This window comes from Stylophora pistillata, chromosome 5 (assembly GCF_964205215.1).
Source record: "Stylophora pistillata chromosome 5, jaStyPist1.2, whole genome shotgun sequence".
Classification (NCBI taxonomy): domain Eukaryota; kingdom Metazoa; phylum Cnidaria; class Anthozoa; order Scleractinia; family Pocilloporidae; genus Stylophora; species Stylophora pistillata.
The window spans coordinates 22,899,200-22,913,240 of NC_142523.1; the positions used below are offsets into that span (position 1 = coordinate 22,899,200).

Genomic DNA, 14,041 nt, shown 5'->3' on the forward strand with positions numbered 1-14,041 from the left:
CGAAACTCAGGTCCCCATAAAAAGCTTTCATTTTCCGGCCTTTTAGTGTTCAATCCTGATACGATTAATATCATGTCTGCTATCCTACTTTTATTCGCGCATCCATAATTGTTATTTCATTTTCTTTCCATGAAAAAAAAACAGCTTCCCTCTTCAAAATAAATTCCTCCTTTCCAACTGTGATCATCTGATGTATTGTGTATTTAAATTTGTTTGACGCAACTACGTCGCTGCAGAGTCATATCACTCTGTTTATGTACAATCTTTGCCTCGATTTACTTTGCCGATGACAAACAAAGCATAGTCATTAATAAAGGCTGAAAGTTTCTAATTGTAGTGCTGCGTCGGTGGAGGTGACAAGGTAATTTGGTTATATCAGCTAAGTTTAAATAGTAAATTGGCCACTGTAACGAATAAAAAGAGTGACGTTTCGAGCGTTAGCCCCTCTTCAGAGCGAATGGCTAACGCTCTAACGAAGGGCTCACGCTCGATAGTCATAGTAAGCCACACAGAGGGAATCAGTTATCAACAACACTCGGTGATCGATTGTAACTTACGCAAGATGGCTGATTTCTTCTTCAAGACACGTTCCGAAGTACGTCCATGATAGCGTGTCAAATGTGTCTCATCTTCCAGCAGTAAATGACAGGGTTCAAAGATGAATTAAGAAACACAAGAGTCCATGAAAAAGGAAAGAGTGTTTTTTTGAAAACGACAATCGAGCCATAGATTTTCCAAACAGCAGCACATATAAAATATATAGCGAGTAACAAGTTAAAAACAAGTTTAAAATAAGTTGAAAAGACGAAATATACGTAAAATATGCTAACTGTGGATTTAATGAGGATAGAAATGTTCTTTCTCATCTCATCAGACTGAGCTACTTCTTGTACTTGCAAAGATTCAATCTGATTCTTGTGCCGCCGAACAGTTAACTATATCCTGATGTACACCACAAATGTGACAATGAAACTGAAAGATGCAGAATTTAAAATAATAAGATCTCGAATACTGACTACCTCCACATTATCATCAAAGAAATAGATGCACCATACAACCATAGAGAAATTAACATACAGGGGCTGTCAAAATATTCAATTGTATTTTCATTAGTTTAAATCAAAATTTAGACAATAAAGGAGTGTTGCAGTAAAGATACGATAATTTTTACTTATTTTCGTGGGAGTTAATTCTTGCGAATCTCGCGAGTGTCAAAAATTGCGAAATAGAAACGCCGTAAAATAGTTTTTTTCGGAAATTAACCAGAAGGAAGGTATTGTAACTCGTGACGATAAGCTGTTTCTACATATGAATTATTTCTCTGTTCGTGTTGACAAGTATTTTGGCAATTTTCACGTAATTTAGTCCCTTTTATTAAATACTTTTTAGTCAAAATCGCGAAATTGAAGTCCCATGAAATATGTCCATACCATTTTCGCGACATTAAATTCTCGAAAACCCGAGTTTACCCTTGTCTAGCTGAGCGAATAGAGGAAATCACGAAAAACTCATCCTTTTAAAAAGGTTTTAAAATTTCTCCGTCATTGCTCAGGCGTACACCATGTACAGAGACCGCTGGCCTAATTTCTTAAAAGTTGGACTTCTGCCACCTCTGTCGACGCTTTCATAATTAGATTGCTGTTCAGCTGATTAAGCGGTTTACAACTTAGACAGTCATTGCACACAGGTATGCAGTGTAAATTATTCGACATGGCTGATTTCTTCTCTAAGAAATGTTCTGCAATCTATGTCCATGATAGCGTGTCGAATTTGTCTCATCTACCGGTGGCAAATGACAGGGTTCAAAGATTAATTAAGAAACATGGGAGTCAATGAATAAAGACAAAGACATTAAGCTCATTAAGTTGCTTTCCTATATCCAAGAGTGACAGCTAGCTAGGTTCATTGAAAAAATTAATAAAACAGGAGAAGGTCTTTAAGATGATAATAATGCACTCTGAATAGTAAACAATGTTTGGTTTAGTTATCTTAACAGACAATACGCCATAGAACTTAAGATATTATTCTTATTATCGATCTCTGTACACCTTACTCATCGTTATTCCCAAATTAGTTTTTCTGTTAGGAGTAAATTACCGGATCTTTTATTTATCTTCCTAAAGGGCCTGTCATTTTTTAACACCTGAAAGGGAGTTAGCCTGTTGGCGACGTCTAATCCCCTCCCCGTCTTCCCTGAAAACCCGCCGGAATCGACCCTGTTACAAATATTCTCCGAGATTTTTTAAATCGCCACCTAATCTCATAGATATGCCTGAAATTTAAGGTTTCGATTATCTGTCAAAATAAACTTTTAAGCACTTGACGAGATTAATGTTCTGACACTTTTTAAGTTCTAGATCCTCTCTTTCGGCCAGAAATTGGAAATCACGAAACTTAAGCGAAAAGAGATAACTACGGAAACATGCTTAATTTTAACCTCTCAAAAGTTCCCGGTCAGGTATTATCTAGAACCACCAGAAAACATCTGCGAACTAAACAACAACTCTAAAGCCGCCTCTGTTTTCGTTTTCATATGCAGCCTTTTGCTTCGACGTAGTTTTTATCTCAAAAGTGTAAAGGCAAACGAAATCTTTTCGCTGAATGTTCAGTTCTCGAGAGTATCAATCAATCCTTTTTTTTTTTATTTTTGCAATCCACCCAACAGCCAATGACTAACATCAATTTTTTCTCCCTCTTAAAAAGTACTAGCTCCTGGTTGTTTTCTTTCTTCCGCTCTTAATGTGACGCTATACCGTTTAAGTCGTAGGATCATTTAACTTTTTAACTTCCAATGAACTGGTCTGGGACATGGAGGTTTATTCCCTTCAGTTATATCTTAAATTTGTTGTTCGGCCCCGAAAGTCTTGCAATCTACACCATGATCTCTAATTGATTATCTTTGTCATTCTCGTTACCTGCTTGCTTGAAAGTTTCTTAAAATTGCACATGAAGAGGAGTCAAGGAGTTGACTTTACATTAAGAGCAAGAAGTTTTTCTTCTCCCCTATTACGGCGTACGTTCGTAATTCTGCCTTTGAGGTAGAAAGACGGATGGCTCAAGTTTCCTTCATTTTTATTCCAAGCTGGCACGTCATTCAGTTGTCAGTGGTAGTCCTAAGAGAGTTGGCGAATCATTTCGCAGTCATGGACAAACTTTTCAATGGATAAAAGAAACCCCCTGCAAGAAGCTTAGGTCCACATCCACTCTTATCTTATTTTAATCTTGATTTTAATTTTAGAGCTACGAAAACGTTGGTATGCCGAATAATATCATGTCTGCTATACTTCTTTAATTGCCATCTGTAATTACAATCTCACGGTCCATCGATAACAAAACCAGCTTCCTTGTTCAAAGTACTCTTTTTCTATCCAGTTGCAACAATTTGATATGTTGTGGTGTTAAATTCGGAGCTGCGCAATTATTTGGCTGACGGATCAAATCACTAAGTTTATGTTTAATCTTCTTTGTCCCTATTTACTTTGTCGTATATTTATAAACTGCGTATAGTCCTTGTAAGCCACACAGAGTAGATCAGTTGTCAACATGGACCACGCTCGATGGCCGATTGTAAATTACGCGAGATGGCTGATTTATTCTCTGATATATCTTCCACAGTATGTCTATAATAGCGTGTCGAGTTTGTCTCATCTTCCAACAGTAAATGACAGGGTTCAAAGTTGAATTTAGATACACGAGAGTCCATGAGAAAAGAAAGAACTTTTTTAAAGCCGAATTCGAGCCATAGATTCGAGTAACAGCCAGGCAAATCAGAAGAGGCAAATAACAACTTAAAAATACGAGATATACGTAGAATATTCCAACTGTTGATTTAATGACACCAGCAAAGTTTTTCATTATATCAGACTGAGCTTTGTCTCGTATTTGCATGGACTGAATCTGATTCCTGTGTCGTCGTACAGTTAAATATATCCTGATGTAGACCACAGCTGTGATAAAGAAACCGAAAGACGCAGAAACTAAAATAATAAGATCTCGAGTACTGACTAACCCCCACAATGTTATCGAAGAAACAAATGCACTGAACACCCATATGCTGATCACCACAATAACAACGCGCTTGTGAGTCACAAGTTCTTGGTATCTGAGATGAAGATGAAGTGCGAAGAACCTGTCTACACTTACAGCCACAACACCGAGGAACGAGACAGTTGACAATAAATTACATGAAATAAACCACATTTGCCGAGTTTTACAGCCAGGATCGTCCAGTTGAAGCCACTTGATCAGATGGGAACTGTATAATGGTTGAGTAAACAAACCAACCGCAACATCAGAACAAGCAAGACTCAGCAGCAGAGTTTTTAAAGTCTTTGCCATCGCCGAGGTTTTGTGTATGGCATAGACTGTCACAATATTGAACATGATGGAGGTGTAAGTTAGATAATTGTTGAGGACACAGTTGGCGATAAAAGTCGATCGAAGATCTGCGAATTCGGCGTATATAGGGATGTATTGTGAAGACTCGTTACAAAACAATTCGTTCATGATCTTAACTCAGGTATGAAAGATAGGAGCCCCTAATTCAGATAAATAAAATGTGTTGCGATTCTTTAGCAGGACAATTTCTCCTTACTCAGGGTAGTGATTCTGCGTAAAATGTTCCTTTTTTTTGCAAAGCGATGAAGCTCAATAAAAGGTATACACTAATTATGATAGGGGTTCGTAAGAGTGTAAGCCAATGACAATATGATATAAGTCAATGACAAATAAAAAACTTACGTCAGGCACATCAGCAGACGGGGGCGGTCAGGACATTCAATTGTATTTTAGATGTTTAATTGCAAACAAGATAATAAATATTGAACGGTTTTAGACAGTCGAAGTTAAGTATCAGGTCATCCGGTCAAAATGAGTTTTGACTATTTTCTCACAAGGCTTAATTTTTTAAGTATATCTTAGACCTCATTCACATCAGAAAAATATGCTGAGTATATATTGGTTTAACTAAATGAAAATCAAAAACAGAGACCTGAGAAAATGCATGAATTTTCCATAAATTTCGATTTGTCACCATGTTGTAATTATTCAGTTCAATGCGCTAAATGTGAAGTCTACAAACATCGGTTAAGAAGCCTCTATGAAGAACATAATTTTAAACCTTGTCTAACAGAACAGCTTTTGTGTGAATGTAGTATAACACATGCATTCCTTCATAATCCTTTTAACTTGAAGCAAACTGTTTATTTATTTATTATTTATTTGTTTATTAAACTTCCACTGAGATAAAAAAAATAGAATAAGAAGGATAAATAAGCTCAATAGTAAAACGAAAAGCGAAAAGCAAAAGCTCAGTGAGGAACAATCACAACAGAGCAAGCTCCAACTAGGTGAAAGTCCAAAGGAAAGAAAAAAAAAAAAGAAAAAGAAAAAAAGTTAATAAATTGGTAATACAAGACTAATTTAATATGTCTTAAAAATATCTATATAAAATATGCGTACGTATAATAGTTTATAAGTAATTAGAAGCAACACTGGCGGAAACCAATTAAATTCCCCGTAGCAAAGCATTTAGGACACAAGGACTTTCAAATAAAAACGTTGTCCTGATCGAAGGTTTCGATAAGAGCTTTTTTGTAACGTTTAATTAAAGATCCTTTGAAAGAAATAACACTAGATAAAGTTCTTAATGACAAAGGTAAAAAATTCCATAACTTAACAGTTCTGTTGAAATAGCTACGTTGAAAAAGAGACGTTCTTACATTTCAAAGGTTGATGATCTAAGGAACAACTATTACGAGTAGATCTAACTATTCCTTTGGGCTAAATAAACTCTGTAATATCGATGTTATATATGCCATTAATGGCCTTAAAGAAGTAACTAAATATCTGATTTCATGCCAGTACGACACTGGCAACAGGTTCAGTTTAATAAGCCTTTCTTTCTAGGGAATAAGGGCGTCACGATACCCTAAAATATACTTTGCTGCTCTACGTTGAACTGCTCGGATTGTTCGAAGACCACCAATATATAAGGGAGTCCACACCTCGCTGGCATAACCCAGATGAGATCACACCAGGCTCAGGTACAAGGAACGCTTGACTGTAGGTCCAAAATGAGGGTCAGATGTTCTGTAGAGAAAACCCAGCAATTTGTTAGCTTTGGATGATATGGAGGAAAAGTGGGAACTCCATTTTAGATCGGTATTAAGAATAACACCAAGATCTTTTTGGGTATCGGTCTGAGAAATGACATGATTCCCAATTTGATAGGAGCCTTGAAGTGGAGATTTCTTTCGAGTTACACGTATAGCTTCGCACTTCTTGAGATTAAACTTAATTCATGCGCCAGTTAGTAGACCATTCAAGCATTTTATCAATATACTGTTAAAAATTAGTTATATCAGACTCGAAGTGGATAATGCGAGCAAGCTTGGTGTCATCTGCGAAAACGTAAGCCATAGTAGAGCTAGATAACACATCCGGTAAATCATTGATATACCATAGGAAGAGCAGTGGCCCCAGAATACTTCCCTGGGGTACTCCTGAGAGCACAGGTAAGGAGGAAGATGTTGCGCCTTTGATTAACATTCTCTGGGACCTATTTGCTAGATAATCTGTGAACCATTGTAACAGAGAACCATAAATACCAGAAGCTCCAAGTTTTTGTAATAGAAGGGAGTCAGAGACAGTGTCAAATGCTTTAGACAGGTCCAAGTAAACAACATCAGATTGGAGAGAGTTATCCAGGGCCTCTCCGATTTTATAAAGAAAGCAAAGCATCTGGGTGACTGTCGAGCGACCACTCAGAAATCCATGTTGCCAAGTAGATAAGGAACTGCTAAGATGGGTAATAAACCTATTGAAAATACATCTTTCGAGAACTTTGGATAGGGTACAAAGTAGGGAAATAGGTCTGTAATTCTCCGCTAGTTCTCTATCATCTTTCTTATAGACAGGAGTGATCAATGCTACTTTCCATAATTTTGGTAGCACTCCAGAAGAAAGAGATTTGTTGAATAGTTTACATACTGAGGGAGCAAGTTGCGATGAACATTCGACCAAGATACGAGTCGGCAGACTGTCAGGGCCATAGGCTTTGTTGATATTTAAACCATGGAGCAATGACTCTACTTCAGAAATGGTTAAAAGAAATGGACGACAACGTTGCGTCCGAGTCCGCATGATGTGGACGGCGGATGAGGTGAAAAAACTGTGAAAAAGTACTGGTTAAACGCCTCAGCCTGTCGAGCTGGAGAACGAAAATATCGACTGCAATGTTTAATCGTGACAGGTACTGAGGTTAATTTCCTTTTACTTCTATAATATGACCAGAATCTTTTTGGATTCTCAAGAAGTGACGTTTGAAGAGAATCTGTATAGTCGTTGTAATTACTGTTGATTAACGACTTGCATTCGCGACGTAGAGCACGGAATTTTTCACGACAATAGACACTGTCGGTCTTGTTTGCTCTGTTTCTGGCATCATTTCTCTTACGGAGCAAGTAGATAACATGACCATCAAAGTTGATATCTCTGAGTTTTACTTGAGGTATATGTTCATCAACCTGAGACATAAGTTGAGAGAACTAATTCTCAAAGTCCTGATCCACAATTAAGCCAGTAGAAATGAGGCCAGATAAGTTGGTATCGCGCAACTTTTCTTCCAAGGTTTCAAAATCTGCTTTCTTGAAATTGTAGACAGTGCGAGGTTGTTTAGGTAATCGGGGAATACATAAAGTGAGATCAAAGGTAACTGGAATTTGATCTGTGGGGAATGGTAAAACACTTTCATCCGTTGTTTCAATGTCATGAATACAATCGGGCTCATTTGTAGTAATTAGGTCCAAAATATTTGCATTTCTTGAAGGATGCTTGTTGAATTGAGAGAGAAAATAGTCCTTCAGAACTCCGCAAAAGGAAATCTCATCAGCAGTGCATGACTCAATCGATCCACGCCAGTCAATAGTTGGAAAATTAAAGTCTCCCAACACGAGAAGTTTAGTACTTGAACATATACACGACAACTCCAGAAACGTATTAAAATCAGTAATAAGTGACTGAAAGTTTGAGTTATGGGGACGGTAAACAGCAGAGACAATGAATTCTGGGCCATCATCCGTTACATATATCTTATTAACCAAGCGCGAGGGCCGTACTGAAAAAACATTGGCCCGAGGTCTTGACAGTACGGACCGAGCGCAGCGAGGTCCGTACAAAAAAGACCGAGGGCCGATATTCTTCCAGTACGGTCCCGAGCAAGCTTGGTTAATAAGAGATTTATCATACGACTGAAGTTCAAAGGGACACAAGTGCGGTATCATTCGGGACCATTCGGGACCATTCGGGACGGTGCCCGCTCCAATACTGAGAGAATATTGACCGGCAATAGAGCATTTTGATTGTTTGATTTTAGTTATTGGCCCTCTGGCTGCCCGAGTCGTGTAATAAAATTTCAATAGTAACCATTTCAGAGGATTCAGTTTCCAAATCACGCCGTCGATGAGATGGAATGGAATTTTTAACCGCCAGTAAAAAGCCACCGCCACGCTTTCCAGAACTTCTGTCCGTACGATAAATTGAGTAACCAACATCAAAGATTTCTAGGTCACTTACAGAATCTGTCAACCATGTCTCAGTTAATGAAAGAACGTCAAAATTTTCACTGTATACGAATTTTTTTAAAGAGAGTAAGCTTGCATACTTTATAAGGGAAATCAGGCGTCTTGACAAAGCTCTTGATGCTCTGGATTTTGATAGAAAAGCACTTGAGAGTGGAAGGCTTTACAGAAGTGTTGATCGCGGGGCCAGGATTGAGGTTTATATTCCAGGATGTAAAGAAATTCAAGAGAAATTACTGATAAGTTGAAGGAAGCAGTGTTGTTCGCATAGTACTTGGTCCTTGAAGCTAAGAACTTGGATTTGAAGCGAAGAACCGGGTGGAACGTTCTGACGATAGGAAAACAGTGCCAAGCAACCGAATGGATGCCGCGAATGACAAAGGGCCAAAATTTTGCCATGTGTTGATTTGCCTTGAAGATGCTTTGGCAATGGTTAACAAAAATGAACCCAGAACAGAAATTGTTCAAATTAGGTGACAAATGGAACTGTGTTGATGAAAAATGGCACAGAAGAATGAGCAACCAGAAAAAGCGGCCGACCGCCATCTTAACTCCTTTCGGATCCTCAGGCCCGCTGAACACAACGGCCCAACAAGGGGGCCGGTTGTTTGTTGTGAAAATGAAATGAATTCTGAAATTTTCTCGTCCTGGTACAAGCCTAAAAAGCCATCTGTAGAGATCTCTGGCATAATTGCTAAAACGTCGACTAAAAACCACCAGTGTTGTCCTTCTCTTATTAAGACTGCTGTTAGGATTATGATTTCATCTCAGGAGTATAAAAGTGTTAATAACGGTTTCAGTTCTTTTATATGGATTCTTTTACAAATCCCTTTTAAACGCAGGTTTCACTTAGACTAAAATCAACGATGAAATGAAAAAACAGCATCAACATAAGTATCAACCGCAAACGATTAAACTTGGAATGAATTGAAACGTTTAGTCAGTGCGTTAATAATTTACTCTCTAGCGTTTATTTAAGTGAGTAGAAAACAATTTTCATTTTGAGTTTTCCCTGATTACCTTTAGTCGCTTCAACACGTGTAGCAGTAATTAAATTTCTTTAGTTCGTTTAATTTCTCGCTCAGTTCGATAATTCTAAAACAAGTTCTGCCGAAAAAAAAATGGTTTAGTTAAGGACGGGCAAGAGCCCATTACAGGCAATGGGCTCCTCAAACTTGCCATAATCTTATCGCCGGGACACTAAAGAGTTTTTAAAGCTGACGTTCCGAGCCTTAGCCCCCGCTAGTGAATGACGCAAAAAGCGTCACTCTAGACCACGCCCGTCAATATCTCTGGTTCTCATTAACTAATTACGTTGTCAACCATTCCGTTCCGATTGCCTGTTTGAATTACACCCATTTTGCTCTTTTTACACACTAGTGAAAACTGCTCTGCCAAAAAAATTCTATTTGAATATGTGGCACATGTGTTCCCTGAGGTTTAAACAATACAATTCGCTCTTTAGAGGCGAACGCCACTAACCTCGCCTCAGTTCCCTCCCATGCAGGTGACGCGCGGTAAAAATATGGACTGTAAACAATTGTACAAACGAAAGAAGCAAATTTAATTTTCTGTACATTACATAGATATATATAACATTAAGTAAAAAAGAAATTACAACATCAGTACACAGATACAAACGAAACGAAATTAAGCCAATATGATAATAGGAAATGATGAGATCGTTTTATAGTACATTGTTTTCATTCCATTCGAAAAAATCAAAAATTAACACAAAATTAAAACGTAATTACGAGCATGCAGTCTTGCTGGAAGCTATCAAGAAAATTTCAGTCTTTTCTCTTACACGCTTCCTGACTCTAAAGTTTCTTTATTCTTCATCCTCCAAAGTCGTACAGCGTGCGTCCCTGTCGTTTAAGCGCGGATACGACTGTTTCGTTTAGTAAATAGGCGTCGCCTATGATGACAGATATAATTTAATTAACACAACTCGTGATTGACATTAATTCCTCACAATGATTTAAAGTGTTAGCTTGTCGTGATTTAAACCAGTTTTTTCAGAGGAATCAGTGAGAGAGAAGTCGATTTTTGTATCTGTTCGCTTACCCGAATCTGCTAACCTGATGTGAGAAACCTGTTTTTACGACCCGCCACAGAAATTGAATAATCATTAAAGTTTGGATAATATTATACGGTTTGTGGTGGTTGTCTGAGCTGACCAGTTCCGAGTAAGGAAACGTTTCATTCGATTTCTGGGTTGTAACGAAGAATTACGGAAGAGCACATGGCCGAGGACGCCCTGAAAACTGCGAAAACTGAAAGGAGGACTGCCAAAGGAGCGCTCACCCGATGTGGAAAGTCCTTGGCAAAGTTATTAGAAGTGGAAAGACCAGAGAAAGAGGTAAGAGATGGTCTTAGTAAACTACAGTTAGCGTTTGACAATCTTGTGGCCAAACACGAACATTATTCACGATTAATTGAAGATGACAGCGAGTTCGAAGTACAAGAAGGATGGATGGCAGATTGTCAAGAAGACTTTATGTCAATGGAAATAGGCGCAAAAATATATTTGGATTCTCTCTTAAGTAAGGGAAAGGCCCCATTACAAGCTCATGATACATCTACATCATTTAAAGGGAAAAATAATGGTGTCGGTGGGCCGGGAAGTAGTGGAATTCCAAGTATTCAAATAGAAGACGATGCCCCTCGTGTAAGTTCTGGCGGTTATTAACCCATTAACACCCATCAAAGTACAAGTTCCGGAAATGATGATGTCGCCCCACATCACGAAAACACGTCCTTTGTTTCGGGAAATGAAATACATGAAAGCATTCAAACCAACTCTAATGCTACAACTTCCGCCTGTGGTTTTAAGATGGAAAAGCCTAAGATGCCCAAATTTACCGGAGACGTAAGAGAGTACGCCATTTTTCGCGCCGATTTTAAGCATGCGATAGAATCAAAATACAGCAAAAGGGATGCGATAACTTTTCTTCGCACGTGTCTGCAAGATAAGCCATTAGAGTTAATTAAAGGTATAGGCTCGGAGTATGACGCAGCCTGGGATTATTTGGACGCTATTTACGGAGATCCAAGGTTCGTGTCGGATACGATCACTCAAGACATAGTAAAGTTTAGAGCTTTACAACCGGGAGAGGATGCGAGATTTTGCGACTTAGTTCACCTAGTTAAAAGAAGTTTCAACACTCTGAAGGAGGTCGGAAGTCAAAATGACATGGACAATAGTCACATGCTATCTATAATCGAGCAAAAATTGTGTTCGGATGATCGAAAGGTTTGGTCACGAGACTTGGAGCGACAGGAAGAAAAAGCGACTTTGGAGCGACTAATGAAGTGGATGGATGTGGAGATGAAATCACGTATGCGTGCTACTGCCCCGTTGAGATCTGGCAGATCAGTCAACGCCTTTCAAGTCGACACATCTAACCAAAAGTGGTACAAATGCTGGTACTGTAAAAGTTCGTCCCATTGGCCAGATACATGCCCTAAATTCGCCGCACTCGGTATCGAACAGCGCATCAAGGTCGCCAAAGAAAACCATGTTTGCTTTAGTTGCATGAAAACAGCCGGAAAGGACCATCGAGTTGATAATTGTAGAAGACGTCGCGAGTGTAAGAAAACTGAGAATGGAAGGGAATGCATGCACTTTCATCACCCGTTGCTTCACAAGAGCACTGCAGTTAAAGTTGGCGTCGCGTCTATCTCCGAACCACATGAAACTCTTTTACCGGTGATAACATGCAAGATTTACGGTCAAAACGGGTTCCAAAAGCAGAGCAACACTCTCTTTGACTCGGGAGCACAGATCAGCCTAATCCGCGATGAAACAGCAGATGCACTGGAACTCAAAAGAAACGACACTGCCGTAACAATTTCAAAAGTGGGAGGAGAAGAAGAGACAATCAAGACTAAAGTTTACAATTTCCTGTGTCAGCACCAAACAACACCAAGATGTTCTCAATAAAGGTGATTGGAATCCCGTGCATTAGCGAAGAAGTGTCAGCAGTTCAGCTTAAACCAATCGCCAAGCTTCTAGGACTGGAAAACGAAAAGATACGCAGAGGCAATGGTCCTGTTGACTTACTGATAGGAATCGATCACGCCCAGATGCTTACTGGACAGACCAGGCAAACGGGACAGTTAGTTGCGAGAAAAACGCCTCTAGCATGGGTGGTTCTCGGTGGACCGTCGGGAGAAACCCAAGTGAATGGCCGTGTCTACCATGTAAGATTTGCCGCGCCAGTAGAAATGTCAGATTTTTGGAAGACTGAAGCAATGGGAGTAGAAGTTAAACCGTGTTTTTGTGAGACTGACAAGCTAACGCAAGCCGAAAGAGAGGAAGCGGAAATCATTTCCAAGTCATGTGAAAAGGTGGGCAATCAGTGGAAGGTACCGTACCCTTGGAAGAAAAACCCCATGCTGTAGCCGGATAATAAACCATTAGCGATGAAACGGTTGGAAAGTATGGAAAGACGCCATAAAAAAGACCCAGAACAAGGAGTGGCTTACGACAAACAAATGGAAGAGATGAAGGAGATGAAGTTCTCAAGAGAGCTGTCTAAAGAGGAAATTAAGAATTACAAAGGCCCGGTGCATTACATTCCTCACCATGCGGTGATTCGACCCGAGAAGAAAAGCACACCCGTACGTATCGTCTTCAATTCCTCCTCAGTTTACCAAGGTCACGCGCTGAACGATTATTGGCTTAAGGGACCCGATCTGTTGAACAATCTGTTTAGAGTCGTCTTGAGGTTTAGAGAAAGAGAAGTAGCAATGATGGGTGACATATCCAAAATGTATCACCGAGTACTCATCCCGGAAAAGGATCAACTTGTCCATCGGTTCCTATGGAGAAATTTGGAAACGGAGAAAGAACCCGATGTGTACGTAAAAACCGTCCTGACGTTTGGTGATAAGCCGGCGCCTGCTATGGCCCAAATTGCGTTAAGAAAAACAGCTGAAGAAAACAAGAAGGACTACCCGGAAGCAGCCGAAGTGCTCACTAAGAATTCTTACATGGATGACATTTGCGGGTCTGTAGACACGGTAATGCAGGCTCAGAAGTTGACTGGAGATCTAGACAAAGTACTCGAAAGTGGAGGGTTTGCCGTGAAGGGCTGGACTTCGAACAAAGTTCTTATCAATGCAGAAAATCAAGAAAAGGGTTTCAAGAATTTTCAGAAAGAAATTGAAGAAAAGGTACTTGGAGTGATCTGGAATTACGTTACAGATGAGTTCAGCTTCAAAGTTAAAGTGGATTTACCGCGCCTGAAAAATCGTTGAGTGGACCGTGAAATAAAGATGACCAAGAGAACGCTTCTCAGTCAAGTTTCCCGCTTCTGTGACCCTATTGGATTCGCAGCTGCATTCATCAGCAGAACCAAAATAGGTTTACAAGAGCTGTGGCAGATTGGTCTTAATTGGGACGATGAGCATCCATGTGAGGTACAAGAAAAGTGGACTCAGTTCTTCGAGGAAAT

General features: G+C 39.4%; 1 protein-coding gene and 1 pseudogene across 1 annotated transcript; one reads left to right on the plus strand and one right to left on the minus strand.

The window, feature by feature from the left end:
- Positions 1-2,619: 2,619 nt before the first annotated feature.
- LOC148730860 (beta-1 adrenergic receptor-like) lies at positions 2,620-4,763 on the minus strand. Its single transcript, XM_088762100.1, has one exon. The coding sequence runs from the start codon at positions 4,504-4,506 to the stop codon at positions 3,532-3,534; it is 975 nt and encodes a 324-aa protein (XP_088618226.1). The 5' UTR covers positions 4,507-4,763; the 3' UTR covers positions 2,620-3,531.
- Positions 4,764-10,465: 5,702 nt separating this feature from the next.
- On the plus strand, positions 10,466-13,844 carry LOC148730861 (uncharacterized; annotated as a pseudogene).
- The last annotated feature ends 197 nt before the right edge of the window (positions 13,845-14,041 follow it).

Bases quoted from the DNA above. Each gene is read 5' to 3' on its own strand.
- LOC148730860 (XM_088762100.1), bottom strand. From the start codon at position 4,506: ATGAACGAATTGTTTTGTAACGAGTCTTCACAATACATCCCTATATAC.